At 36.8% G+C, this 13,421-nt stretch overlaps 1 protein-coding gene and 1 long non-coding RNA gene across 2 annotated transcripts in view; one reads left to right on the plus strand and one right to left on the minus strand.

Annotated features, from left to right (window-relative positions):
- LOC147644912 (uncharacterized) overlaps positions 1–13,421 on the minus strand; it is an 80,620-nt gene that overhangs the window by 64,225 nt on the left and 2,974 nt on the right. The gene's annotated exons all lie outside the window — the stretch shown is intronic.
- chrb (charybde) lies at positions 831–12,662 on the plus strand. The gene is made up of 4 exons (XM_020948944.2): positions 831–1,637; positions 7,559–8,237; positions 8,301–8,411; positions 8,476–12,662. Exons 1-4 carry the CDS (start codon positions 1,571–1,573, stop codon positions 8,552–8,554), a joined length of 936 nt encoding a protein of 311 aa, XP_020804603.2. The 5' UTR covers positions 831–1,570; the 3' UTR covers positions 8,555–12,662.

The following is a 13,421-nucleotide window of genomic DNA, read 5'->3' on the forward strand; positions in this document are numbered from 1 at the left end:
CAGGCCACCGCTGCCACCGGATCGAGAGGCGGTACAATGGGTCTTGTCATCCGGAAAAGGCCAAGAGATGTATGATAAAACCAGATGTATGTAAGTATGTACAAGGTACATGTACATAGGTTTTTACATCATTAAATTCGGGAAAACACAAGATAAAACACATATTAACCGCATCCTGGCTACAAAGTCTTTACAAAAGTGTCTGAATTTGAGTTTAAAAAATGAATTATTAACTTTAGACTATATTTCCCGAGTCTATTAACTTTTTCTTAATATTTAAAAATCTAAATATCTTTATTTATTTTATGTAAAAATAAGTGCACGCTCCAAAATTATTATTTTTTATATTAAAATATTTAAAACACAAAATAAAAGGATCTAAAATTTATTTACTATATTTTTCCGGAATTTAATCCCCACCCATTTCCGAAAAATCTAAAGAAGCCACAAAATCAATCTCAACTTCAAAAATTTCAACCTACAAGATACCAAAAGATTAAGAGAGGCTGCCCTAAGTTGCTAAACTCTCCCTTAACTCTCAAGAGTACCAAACCGGGCTTGAGTGATTTCCACTCTTTAACTCGACTCCATTAAGAGACCCATTGAGTGACTGAGAGCGCAAGAGCACAAACAGCTGATGGCAACACATGTTCGCCGGCAGCAGCAGCTGTATGAAAAGAGAGAGAGATAGAGAGTAAGAATGTGAGAAAACTCAAGAGCGCCGGCGCTATGTACGCGACGGTTCACGGCCAAGGGAAAAGCTGCGACGCCGGCAGCGCAGCTCGGGCCGGAAAATCGGTATAAAAGCGGCAGCACAACCAGCCGGCCGGAATAGTAGCTTTGGAAAACTGCTCGGAAAACTGCTCCGCTCAGCTCAGCTCTTAGTTCCCGTTATCGAAGTTTGCTGCAGCCCAGTTCTTCATCTAGTTTCCAAGCTCTCTCGCAGGCGCTACTCTCACGCACCCACACAGCCACACGAGCCACAGCTGAGCGAGCGCAAACAGACACACACACACATAGGGAGAGGCACGCGGCGGCAGAGAGCCAAGGCAAAAGCAGCAGCAGAAGCACAGTTCAGTTGCTGGACAAATTTTTCGACTCGCACATCGGACCAAAGGAGGCGCGGATAAAGAACACGGAACTCGGAGCAGGCAGCAGAAAAGACAGAAAGGCGAGAAAATAACTTAAAGGCCAGCCATCTCAGCACTTGAAACTCCGCCATATGTAGCCAAGAATTTTCGGAAAGGAAAAGAAAGGAAAGAACTCTGTCCAAAACAACAAACGTCTAGAATTAAAAACAAAAAATAACAACCATGTGCTGTGTTTAAACTAATAAGATTTCCCAAGCCGAGCGCAGAGAGTGACAGAGAGAGAGATAGAGAGGGCGAGAGCTGAACGGAGCGGCGATTTCCGTTGATTTTGTAGCATGTATTAAATTGAAATGTTTAACTAGAATAACAAATTTAGTTGTTGATACTTTTTCCAATTGTTTGTTATAAACGCTGTCGCTGGAAAATCGAAATTCAAAACCCGCAAAAAGGAGCCCAAGGAAGCAGCGGCGGCGAACTCTATGAAGATGGAAGTGCTCTCAGTACAAAATCACATTCAGGGAAAATTCGGTGTTAATAAAATTAAAGGTGAGTACTTAAAATCTGCTTTTATTTTTATTTTATAAAATCAAGTTTAGCGTAACATTTCTGAAAAGTTTTGTGTGTGTTTCCAAGTTTTTGAAAGTTACTTTAATAAAATCAGGCTCAATTACGTTAAAGATCCTGTTCCATCCTAATTTTAAAGTGCTTTGAAATACAAAAATCTTAACACTACATTTAAAAATATATGATTTATTTATAATTAATTGTTTATTGAAGAAAATAGTAGATTTTGTAAAGAGTTTCGTAAAGTTAAAATATTTGAATTAATTTCTTCAGTTATTCAAAGTTGGTTTGAAATCCACCGAATTTCGTTTTAAAAATATTCTAAAGTGATATTTTCCTATTGTCAGTTTGCCAGGCTACAGTTCTTATTGTGCATTTTACAAGAAACAATAAATTTATATTTTAGAATATGTGAAAAAGTGACACATTTTAAATTCATGAAGTTTTTAAAGTACAATCTTTCCTTTTTCGAAAACTTTCAAACGTGCAAATTAGATAATACAGTATTCTGCAGAAATTCTGAAAACTTCTTTTATATTATTTATAGAAAGTTGTAATAAAAGATTAGTTTTTCCTTCCTTTGACTTCATGTTTTGTAAAAATGACAAATCAAATATTTGTTAAGCTTTGAAAGTACATAAACTGAATTTTTATTTATGATTCTCCCCCGTTGTTGAAACATAAAATGCAGTAGAACGATAAGGCACACATACAAAATCATTAAATATTTACTGTTCTTTGCTGTGTTATTACGTTTGATTAATTTTAATGCCCAGCCAAGGCATTAAAACTAAATTTAAGGTCGGTGTTCACCTTGTGAACTTACAAAATCCACTTCGGGCCGTTTTCTTGCAAGAATTCTCAATTAAGGCCCACATTTCGGATATTTTTAATGTGCCACGAACATTTTTATTTTTCATGTTTATGGGCCATTATTATATTTTTTTTTTCTCTTCCTTTTTTTTTTTGATTCAATTAATTTTATAGCGGCGTACGGTGTACGGGAACATTTCATTTGATGTCTTCAGCAAATTTTCCAGAGATTATAAAATTCATTTACTCAAGTATTTCTCAAATTTTTGATAGACTTTTGATTTCAAATTGATTTCGAGGGTAAACTTGTTTCCTTGACTCTGAATATATGGTTTATAAGTAGTTTTTTTCAGAATATTTAAAGAATTTAAATAGAAAACTCATAATTTGTGGAAAACATGGGGCATTAATGTTATTTTTTATTGGGTTGCCTAATTAAATTAGCCTCTGTGATGGATTTTAACTTAAGGGATTCCTTTTTTAAGAGGGTTGCATTAAAAAAAGAGAGGAAAGCAGAAGAAAATTAGCATAATGCATTTTGCCCTTCTTGGTTCCTGTCCAAAGTCAGGCCAGCATATCCTGTTCATGTGTGTCTGACGGTCGGATTATGCAACATCCTGTTAATCCTGTCACTTTAAACTTTGCACCACGGCACACCAAGAAGGAGTTGAGTTGGGCAAATTAGATGGGGGGGACTTACATACAAACGTCTGAGCAATAGGGAGGGACCGCATATAGCCATATAGCCACGTAGCACGTAAGCCAAAACAGCAACAGCAAAAAAAAAAAAAAAATGTAAAATCACCAAGAGGCGAACACAACAAGCGGCGGAGGTAGCGACATGCAACAACATGTCGCCCCACACAAGCACAGTTTCAGCTGCAGATTTACCGTTGCCCCGCAGTGTTGCCAAAAGGTAGCGTAAATCTGGCTTAAAAAAGGGAATCAGCTAAAAGGAAAAGCTATGAGGGAAAATAGCAAGTTTGATGATTAGGAAAAGAGTTTTTAAATACTATAAAAAATGTATACCTGTTAAAAATAGTACTTTTTTGCTTAAAAGTATGACCTTTTTGATAAATTTTGAGTATTTATTAATGGAAAATATTTATAAAATTTGCTTTCCATTTTCTGATTTTGATTTCCTATCTAAATTGGCGTGAAAAAAGCTGGGTGAATCGCTTTGGTTAGCCAGCACACCTCGCATCGTGTTCAAAGCTCTGCAGAGCCGCCCCCCTCGGTTCGACGCCTCTGTGTCACCCCTTTAGGCCCCTCCTGGCAAGCGTATGTATTTGCAGTCAATTTAATTTCATGACTGACTGAGCGCATGCAATTTTATTTTTCGAAGGACATACGACGGAACAAGCCAGCCTCAGCAGCACTCACACATGGTTATTATTCGTTCTCTATATAGAATACATAAATACAATATATAAACACATCCATAAATAAAAGGGAAAACCGAAAATAAAATGAATTTTCCATTTCAAGCTCAACAACTTAATTAAAACCAAATTTTCCTCAAACTCAATTTTGCTTTGCAAATATAAAATTTAAGAACTGAAGAAGGGATTTTGAAATCCCTGATTTTGTTTAACATTCAGCTAATAACTGCTTTTGTTTGTGACCGCAAATACGTTTAGGTTTGTGTTTATCCCCAGCAGTGGCAGTGGCAGTAATGCTGTTTAATTAATTACTTAATTTCTTTGAATAAAGATTAGTTATGCCCATGTGCATGTAGCCATCTCCCTTCCGTGCCCTGTTGGGTCTTTCGGAAAAGGGTTATCATGAAGTTGATATAATATTTATCAACCCCCCCTTACACACACACACACAACATGTCTGTGGAATTTTGGATTCGCAGTGGTTGCCAAAGATTTCCTTTAGGGGGCCAAATGCGAATGACTTCCAAAATTGGTCGTAATGAATAATTTATCAACTGCTTATTGATTCAAAAAACACAACTAACAAACATACTAACGCGTACATAACATAACAGTATTCATGTGCGTAAAAATATGTATGTATTGTATGTATTTGTGAAGGCAGTACAACTAATTTAACTCGATTAGTTGCTTTTCTTTTTCTAGTTCTATAGATCCAGAAGATGGCTGCCAAGAATCAACTGTGATAAACTGTGAAACTGTTTACTTCGGTAATTAAATTGAAGATCTAAAAATAGAGGCAGCAGAATTATCAACGACCTTAATTGTTTTACAGTGAATATACACTAACAAGAGCTTAGCAATTAAATGATTTTAGACTATTCCAACTGTATTTTCTTACTTTTCTATAGTATTATTTTACTCAAAAACATCTGCTATGACTCTTTTTTATTTTAGATTTAATTATAGGTTTAAAATTGAGGTTTGTGCTTCGAGAGAATAGTTGCTAAGGAAAGAATAGTACCTCAACTCTTTGGATAAAAAAGAAACTAGACTGACAACTGTTACTTTAACTAGAGACTCGAAAACCAATTAAGTTATTTAATTTAAGCCTATCAAAAAATCTAATGCTGTTTCTTTAAACCGATATCCACTGTACTAATACTGATTGCTATTCTGTAAAGCTTGAAAATTTAATCTCAAGGCCAAGCAACGCCACGCATTATGGGAGCCAAGTAATAAGCCCCCCAAGCTCCCTCCACCCCCCCTGTCGCACTCTTTCCCCTCCTCTCTCTCTCACTCGCTAAGCTTCGGTATCTATCTCATTCAGCCGTCTGAGCTGAACAATAACAACAACGCGAAACAAAAACAAAACAAGAGTAGTCCATGTTTGCGGTGTACCGTTAACTTGGATGAGTTGATGCAGCGTTGCTTGCCTAGGCTTCTGCTTCTGCTTCTGCTACTGCGACTGCCACTTGCTTCAGCCAGGTATTGTTGTACACAATGTACGTACATTCTTGTGTTCCCTGTTGATTTTGTTGTTTTTGTCGATTTCGAATGCACAAAATACACAACCACAAGTGCTCCACGATGGCTGCTCTATTGTGTATGATGGGGGGGGGGGGGGAAGGGGAGCGGTGGGAGGACCATTTCTGTTCATCAATATGCCCATCTCTTTTCCAAAAGCAAATATGCATGCAAATATGTACAAAATACACCACCTACGAAACACATCCTTTTACAAATAGTACATAAAATGTGTGGCACATACAGTGATGGTTACTTATGCTGTACACAAATAATAAATTGTAAAGCGTAAGTTATAAAATTTAGCCCAATTCGGAAATAATAAAAATTATCTTTAAGGGTAAAGATTTTACCTCTACTTATTTGATCGCAGCTGTGGCACAAGTACAAGCACACACAATTGTGCACACATTTGTGTGCTCTGTAATTAAGTGTGTGTGGTCGTTGTCTGTTTTTTTTTTCTTTTTATTTCTACTGTTTTGTTTTTGGTTCTTTTTGGCTTTCGCTTTTCTGACTTTACACAAACCCTTTTGTGGAGACAACGGCACTTGACAAAATCCAATAACACACGCAGAGACATCAAGCAAACGAAGGAGAAGGAACGAGACGGGTATATGGCAGGGGGGCTTGTGATGGAGGCAGAGGACAGCACACTCTCGCACATGTGGACACATGCAGAGCCGCAAACATGTGCCGTTAATTTCTTAATTACGCGGGTGTGCTTGCTCTGCTCTGCGTGCCAAGGAGCCAGAGGGAGATGGGATGGCGAGAAAACGATAGAGCGAGCGAGCAAGATGCAGGAGCCTGGAGGAGGGGGGAGACAGACACATGCAAAGCTAACGAGAGCAAATTGTCCATTCAGCGACGTTGCAATGATTATACTTGTACTGTGGAAATGGTGAGGGAGAGAGAGAGGGAGAGAGAGACATGGGGCATGTGAGGCAGAGAGACACCACACCAAAAGGGGGAGGGCGAGCTCAAGGGGGGGAGAACCCTCTTTAAAGAGTTTCCGCGCTAATTACAAGACGCTGTCGAGACAAGCCAAGTAGTTAATTTGTACTTGCTGCACATGCACTCACATTACAAAGTCTCACAATCTTACAGAGTATGAATTTAATGTACAAACAAGCAATGTACAACATAAACTTGATTATAAAAATAAAGTAACGGTCTTTCATGTATCCTAAACGCACTTAAGTAAATGAAATTATCTCCCAGTTAAGTATTAACTCGCACTTGAGGCATTTTAATTCTTTTAATATCAGAGTGACTGCCAAACAAACATTAACTGGACTTACAAAATTAAAAACTAAAATTCTTATTTCATTAATTTAATTTTATTCCAAATCCCATCAACACTGGCCCCACTGTACTCCATTTAATTCCCAGCTTTGTGGGGCTGAGTTTTGAGTTGAGTTCAGGCTCTGCTTTTTATCGTCTCGGCTGGACGGGTAATAAAGTAACAGCAAAAGAAATAAAAGCAAAAGGGGAGCTGGCATGAGAGCGAGGGGGGGTGGGGGGATGGGGCATGGATACTGCTGACTGCGGAGAGAGAGACAGAGAAAGAGCGACAGCAGCGAGAGTGAGCGTCAGCTGGAAACGGGAAACGGCTGATTTTCCAGCTGTTGTTGCCAGGTGATTTCCCCCGACCCGCCGGTCACCCCCTCTGCACCCTGGAAGTGGAGTCTGCGCAGTGTACTCTTTCCGGTTCCATCGAGTGGAACGCGAGTGTGTGTGGATCTCAAGTGTCGCACATCAGCTGATGTTTTTTTTTTTCTTGTTTTACTTTTTGTATTATTCCATTTCCATTCTCACATGGTGGCCACTTTTTGCCGGTCGATGAGCCAAGCTAACTACAGTTGAACTTCCGTAACCCGAACTTTCACCGGTTGGAAAGCCCCGGTAATTTGCAGGAAATAGGGTGTCATTAGTTAGCTAAGCTACCTTTACGTGAGTTTATCTTTTAAAAATTAAGAAAATCTCTTTAAATGTAAGAGTAAATAAAGAAAAACTCCAGAAGGAACTCTGTTTAAAAATGTTCTCAAAAAACATTGCATACTTTGCGACAGAAACTAAAAATTCCCGCTGAGAAGCAAAAGGATATTTCAATTTAAATGTTTTTAAAACAATTATTCTTATAATTACTAATGAATTCTTATTTCATTTCCTTCTTATTTGCAGACTGGCAAGCTGCAACGGCACCGCTGGAGGTGGAGGAGGAGGAGGAGGAGTTGAACGTGTCCGGAAACGGGAACACAGCCGCCGGCGATCTGGACGTCGATGTGGTTGACGGCCATCCGGCCTCCGTGTTGCACATGCGGCAGCATCAGGCGCTCAATACGCGTCCACCCAGTGGTCCGCCCGCTGCGGCTGGCAGTGGTTCCCTAACCGGAGGAGCCGGCCCTGGGCCAGGCGGCGGTGGAACAACCACACCCAAGCAGGCCACTTCAGCTGTGGCTGCTGCCAGCTTCGAGGCGCCCATCAGTGGCGGCAGTGCTGCTGCCTATCACCACGCCTACATGACCAACTTGCTGACCAGCACCGCTCAGCAGCATCAGCATCATCATTATCACCACCCTCTACCGGCTTCGCCGCTGCAATCGACGGCTGGAGCACGATTTGGAGCTGCGGACAACCTGGATGATGTGAGCGCCAGTGCTGTGCGAGAGCTGTCGGGACAGCTGCAGGCCCAGCTAAGGGATGCCAAGCGTCGTCACTTGGCCTGCACGGAGGTAACGCTGCCCAACGACCTCACCCGACGCATTGCAGCCGAAATCATTCGCATGTCGGAACGGGAGCCATGTGGCGAGCGGGCTTGCACCCTCTTCATTGAGTTCGAGAGTGAGCCGAATAATGTCAGGTAAGAAGTATATATTCCATTAAGAAATAAAGAAAATATGCTAATAATTATATGTACTTAAAGGCGCATTGCTTCGTTCAAAGTGGATCCGGAAACTGTGTCGATATTTGAGCTATACTTGACGCTGAGGCAGGACAAGAGCGGCTGGACATCCCTGCTGCCGCAGTTTATCAAGTAAGTAGATGGGGTTTTCCTACTCCAAACTATACGATAACCCCATTCTTTTACCTTTCTGTAGAAACCTCACACGAAGCAATACCATCAACATTAGTCCCGATTTCACGCTGACCAAGAACAAGCTCTATTCATCTGAGTGAGGCGCTCGAAGGAGCAGTGGCAGGGATTCGCTGGACTGCTCAGAACGAACTCAATCCCTCCGAACAACAACAACAACATCAACCAGAACAGTAAAGCAGCAACATCTATTGGTCGCGTCTCCTTGTCGCTGATCCCTTCAACAACCACAAGAAAAACAAAAAACCTTCATTATAGAACAGAAATGAACCCCTAGAGGCAAACTTTTGGACCACAAACTATCAACTTACTCCTGCAAATAACAAATCAACTCAACGCTAAAACAAAAAACAATTATTTTGGAACCTAAGCTCTTAAAAAAAACAAAAAACAAAACCAAAAAACCAAAAACGAAAACAAAAACAAATCAACTGCAGTTGCAGGCAACTCAAAACTCTTATTGGACTGACTTTTTGGCTTAAACAAACAAACAAACAAAACAAAAAAGGTACTTTTTGAAAAACAAAACAAAAAATCACAAAAAAAAGAAGTATTTGAAGAGAAGGAGTTATGAGGAGAATAAGAAACACACAACACACACCCACAAAAAAACCATAAAAGTAATATTCAAAATATTGTAAAACAAGCAGAGAGAAGAAGGAACCCTTCACTCAGTGAAGTGATTCGCTTTTAAATGGAATGAATATATAAAGAAAGGCAAAACCCCCGGACAAGTAAATAGAGTATTAAACCCCGTAAAATGTATGTATGGATGGAATTATCATCATCATCATCACCATCGTCCTCATAAAAGGGGCTGAGGGGATTACAGCAGAAATTAACCGAACCGATTAAAGCTATCCCATGATTATATACTTTGATAAATATAGAGAATACATCTTTTTTTTCGTCACAAATCCCAGTAGGCATACATACATACATACATCTATTAATTGAGAATGCAAAGAAGAACAACAAATTTATAAAAAACATATATATTGAGCGCAAACAATAAGAATCGAAAGAAACGATCATCGGTAGGCAGAGGCAGAACATGCGAAAGGTTAATAACAAACAAAATATATAAAAACAAAGTTGATGTGATATTATATAATAATTATGAATATTGATAAACGCATAAACACACTCACTCGAATCGAATAATGGAGCATAGCAAACCAATTTGCAGATTGAACACAGTATTTCAAAATTATGTTCAGTCCACCCTCCCCCCACAGAGGTATCCAGTTATTTAGCGAGTAAAACAAAATTTCAAGCTAACTAATTAATACAATCAAACAACAAATTTCTCAAAATATTTCCACCAATTTATGATTAAGGCTCTGTATTATTATTTTAATTAATTATTATTCTTAATTTGTCGTCTTTTGTGCAGAGTTTTAAACTTTGCGAAACAAACAACAAAAAGGAAACTAAGATGGAAAGGCCAAGTGGCTGGGAATATACAATATACATATATATTATAGATATATATATGAAAATATTTCTAATATTTGATGTGTTTCTAATGTAAGATTTTAATATTAAAACAAAACCCAACCACATACAAACGAAACTTAACTTAACTCCAGCAGAAAATTTCATTCAATGTGTGTAGCTGTGTGTTTATCTGTAGTTTAGTTAATAAACAAAAGCAAATAACAATATTAAACAAAGAGAAGGATAAAAACAAAAGGCGATTAGAATCGGCAGAGTAAAAAAGTTAAGATATTATATACATGGATATGGATACATTTTGGCTAGTTAGTTGGCGAAAATTTGTTTCGATCTGAGCAGTGAAATTATTTATAAAAAAACAAAGCAAGCGAAAAAATGTATGACAAAAAAATGGGTAACTATTGTGAAGATGAGAAGCAGAAGCTAAAACTTTCGGAAAATATAAAGTCATCTGTGTTAATAAATTTTAAAATAATTTTTAGCGTAGAATAACAAAACCAAGAAGTGAAATCATAAAAGCAAAACGACGAAATTCATCATTAAAAATTCTCACACACGCCACAAACAAAAAAGAAAAATTGAGAACAACAAACAAATCCCAAGTATTTTGACAGGTTAATTGTAGTTTATAACACACACACACATGCAATGGCAAACAAGAATTTATTTATAAAACCAAGAAATACAAAAAAACATTTACAATAATATTATTTAACTATCTAAACACAAACTTTTTTCCATCAATAATCAATCCCACAAAAGATCTCGATTTATGCAAAAGAATATACAAAAAATAAAAGAACTCATTATATAATAAACGAAAGAAGCAGAAGGAAAATTATAAAACAAAAATACAAAATATTATAATACAATTTAGGAATCTATAACTTGCTTTATACTTGTTTAGGCCCTCTAATGCATAATAAATGTTTTTAGCCATCCCAAAACTCAAGTAATCAACTTTTCGACTTCATTCATTAAACAAAAATATATACACACACACACACACATACGGCATATGCATAAATTACAAAAAACAAAGCTATGTATATGTAAATAGCAGCAATAATTGAGAAATGAGAAAACTATATATACTGTATTAACGAATTAAATGTGAACATAAATAAAGCAAGTGAAGAAATAGAACCATGAATGTGATCTATTTAATATTAAAATAAAAAAGCAAAGTAATCTTAAATTTAATTAAACCACAAATAACAGTACATTTTGCAATGATTTTAAATATGTTCACACAAAAAAGAAAAAGAGATGTTATTATCAAGTAGCTGTAGAATGTTTTAATTTGTAGAATTTTTAAGTATTAATTGCCGATATTTCTGCGATCAGTTGTAATTCACTTTTCCAGTTTACATATTTTATGAAACGCTTTTGATGTTTTTAATGCTTTTTCCTTTGAGCTTCTCTCATATATCGGATATATTGTATTTCAAAGTAGTGTATATCTCCTCCAATTTCCAGGAGTATCTTTCGTTTCGTTTTCATGGATAAATGCGAACTGTACAAAACAAGATGCAAGGAAAGAAATGAATCTTAGTCCATTGTCCAGTGCTCCTCAAAGTATTTTATAAACAATAATGATAAATGAAAATGATAAATGATCGCGACAAGTATCAAGAATATATATGTAAAAGAGGTCTATATATGAATGTAAATAGATATATGGCTATATATACATATATATATATATATATATTGTAGGATTTTTACACATTCTATTACAGACTACAGAGTTACCGACTAAGGCAAAAATATTACGATTACTAACGATTACTAATGGCAGTACTAATGTATATTCTCGATATATATATATAAATGTGTGTGTGTTGTTTAAGGGAACCAATTAAATGCATTCAAGAATCAAATTACAAATCAATTAAACGAACGCCTCAAGTGAAATCGAAAGCAAATAACTCTCTATCTCTAGTAGACACCACATCTCACCATCTTAACAAATTTTTACGAATTAGAGCTGCATTCCAGTAAACGGCATCTTCGATTATCGATTATCAATTCAAACGATTATCCCACCACATGCGATCTGAGCCGGATTTTAATTTCAAGTTTTAGTTCAGCAGGATCCGCTTTCATTGACGGCAATTATCAATCAAACTGGGGAAAACTCAAACCCCTCTCAGACACACACTCACCCCCACTCAACCCCACAAACCTGATGTTTTGAGTCCAAATTAGCGCTTCTTTTCGTAATGTAGCAGCGACTAATTAATTAACAAAAATAATTCAAATAAAAGCGTAGTTACACGGCCGTTGATGAAATCTATATGTTGGACACCAACCATATATATGTATGTAGTTATGTGACAAAGTAAGGTTTACCGATTCCAATATATAAATATTAAAATATATATATATTGTATATGTACGTGGCGAGAAAGGTCCTTGGCCGAAGCTACATAATGTGTGGGCAAAATTAATACATATAATATATATATTATATAAGTATACCATATGCTACCTATATGATTATGAGTGTATGTATGTAATGAAACAAATGGAAAACAAAACAACAAATTTAAATTTTAGTAGCGCTTAACAAATTCTAGCAATTTAACAAATTTTAATTAATCAAATTAAACCAACAAAAATGCAAAAATTGCAATTTAATTTTTTCTCTGTGTAAAAGTTGATTAAAAAAAATACAAAATAAATACAAAAAAATAAATAAAACAAAACAATAAATTTTTTAAATGTGAACAGAAGGAGTTTGCTATTTTTCTTAATGGGAATTACTTTTTCAGAACCTATGGCAGCTACATAAACATATACAATCGTACTGGAATATTCTACAAATAATTAAAAGAAACCATTCTCCCATCGATTCCGTTTCCCAACAATCTGTGAGCAAATTGTCCGTTTTCCGATTTTCCGTAACAGGTGAACAGAATGCAGCAGAAAGCGACGAAGATCGACAAGGTCCAAAACAGTATGCTACAATTTAATACGCTACGAATATTTGGTGCACCGCGAAAGTATACAATAAACAACAAGACGGTATAGTGGCCGACTTGGTGCATCTTTTAGGCTGAATTAAATAGCAACAGGCCACAATTTAATACGTTTCGAATGTTTGGTGCACCGCGAAAGTATGCAATACAGAAAAAATCGCAAGTGTGGCCGAATTGGTGCATCTTTTACGCTGAACTAAAAAGCAACAGGCGGAAGTGCCAATACATAGCATTCTTTTGCGCTGCACTCGACCGGAAACTAAGTTATTAATGCCATTTTTCGCCTTTTTCCGCAAGATGGATTTGAAGGCCATTTTCTGGAATTTATAGCAGAGTCCCAAAATATTACGTATACACACAGTTGTCATTATACCCTTGAAGAGTAATATTAATTTAAGTCAGAAGCTTGTGAAGGAGTCATTTCCGACCCTATAAAGTATATATATTCTTGATCAGAAGAGGGGCTCTAGACAAATGTGGTCAAAAAATTAAATAAATTATATATATA

This window comes from Drosophila serrata, unplaced genomic scaffold (assembly GCF_035046125.1).
Source record: "Drosophila serrata isolate PLE 108 unplaced genomic scaffold, ASM3504612v1 contig_66, whole genome shotgun sequence".
NCBI lineage: Eukaryota > Metazoa > Arthropoda > Insecta > Diptera > Drosophilidae > Drosophila > Drosophila serrata.

Bases quoted from the DNA above. Each gene is read 5' to 3' on its own strand.
- chrb (XM_020948944.2), top strand. From the start codon at position 1,571: ATGAAGATGGAAGTGCTCTCAGTACAAAATCACATTCAGGGAAAATTC. The intron at 1,638-7,558 runs GTGAGTACTTAA...TCTTATTTGCAG, and splicing joins CGGTGTTAATAAAATTAAAG to ACTGGCAAGCTGCAACGGCA. The intron at 8,412-8,475 runs GTAAGTAGATGG...ACCTTTCTGTAG, and splicing joins CTGCTGCCGCAGTTTATCAA to AAACCTCACACGAAGCAATA.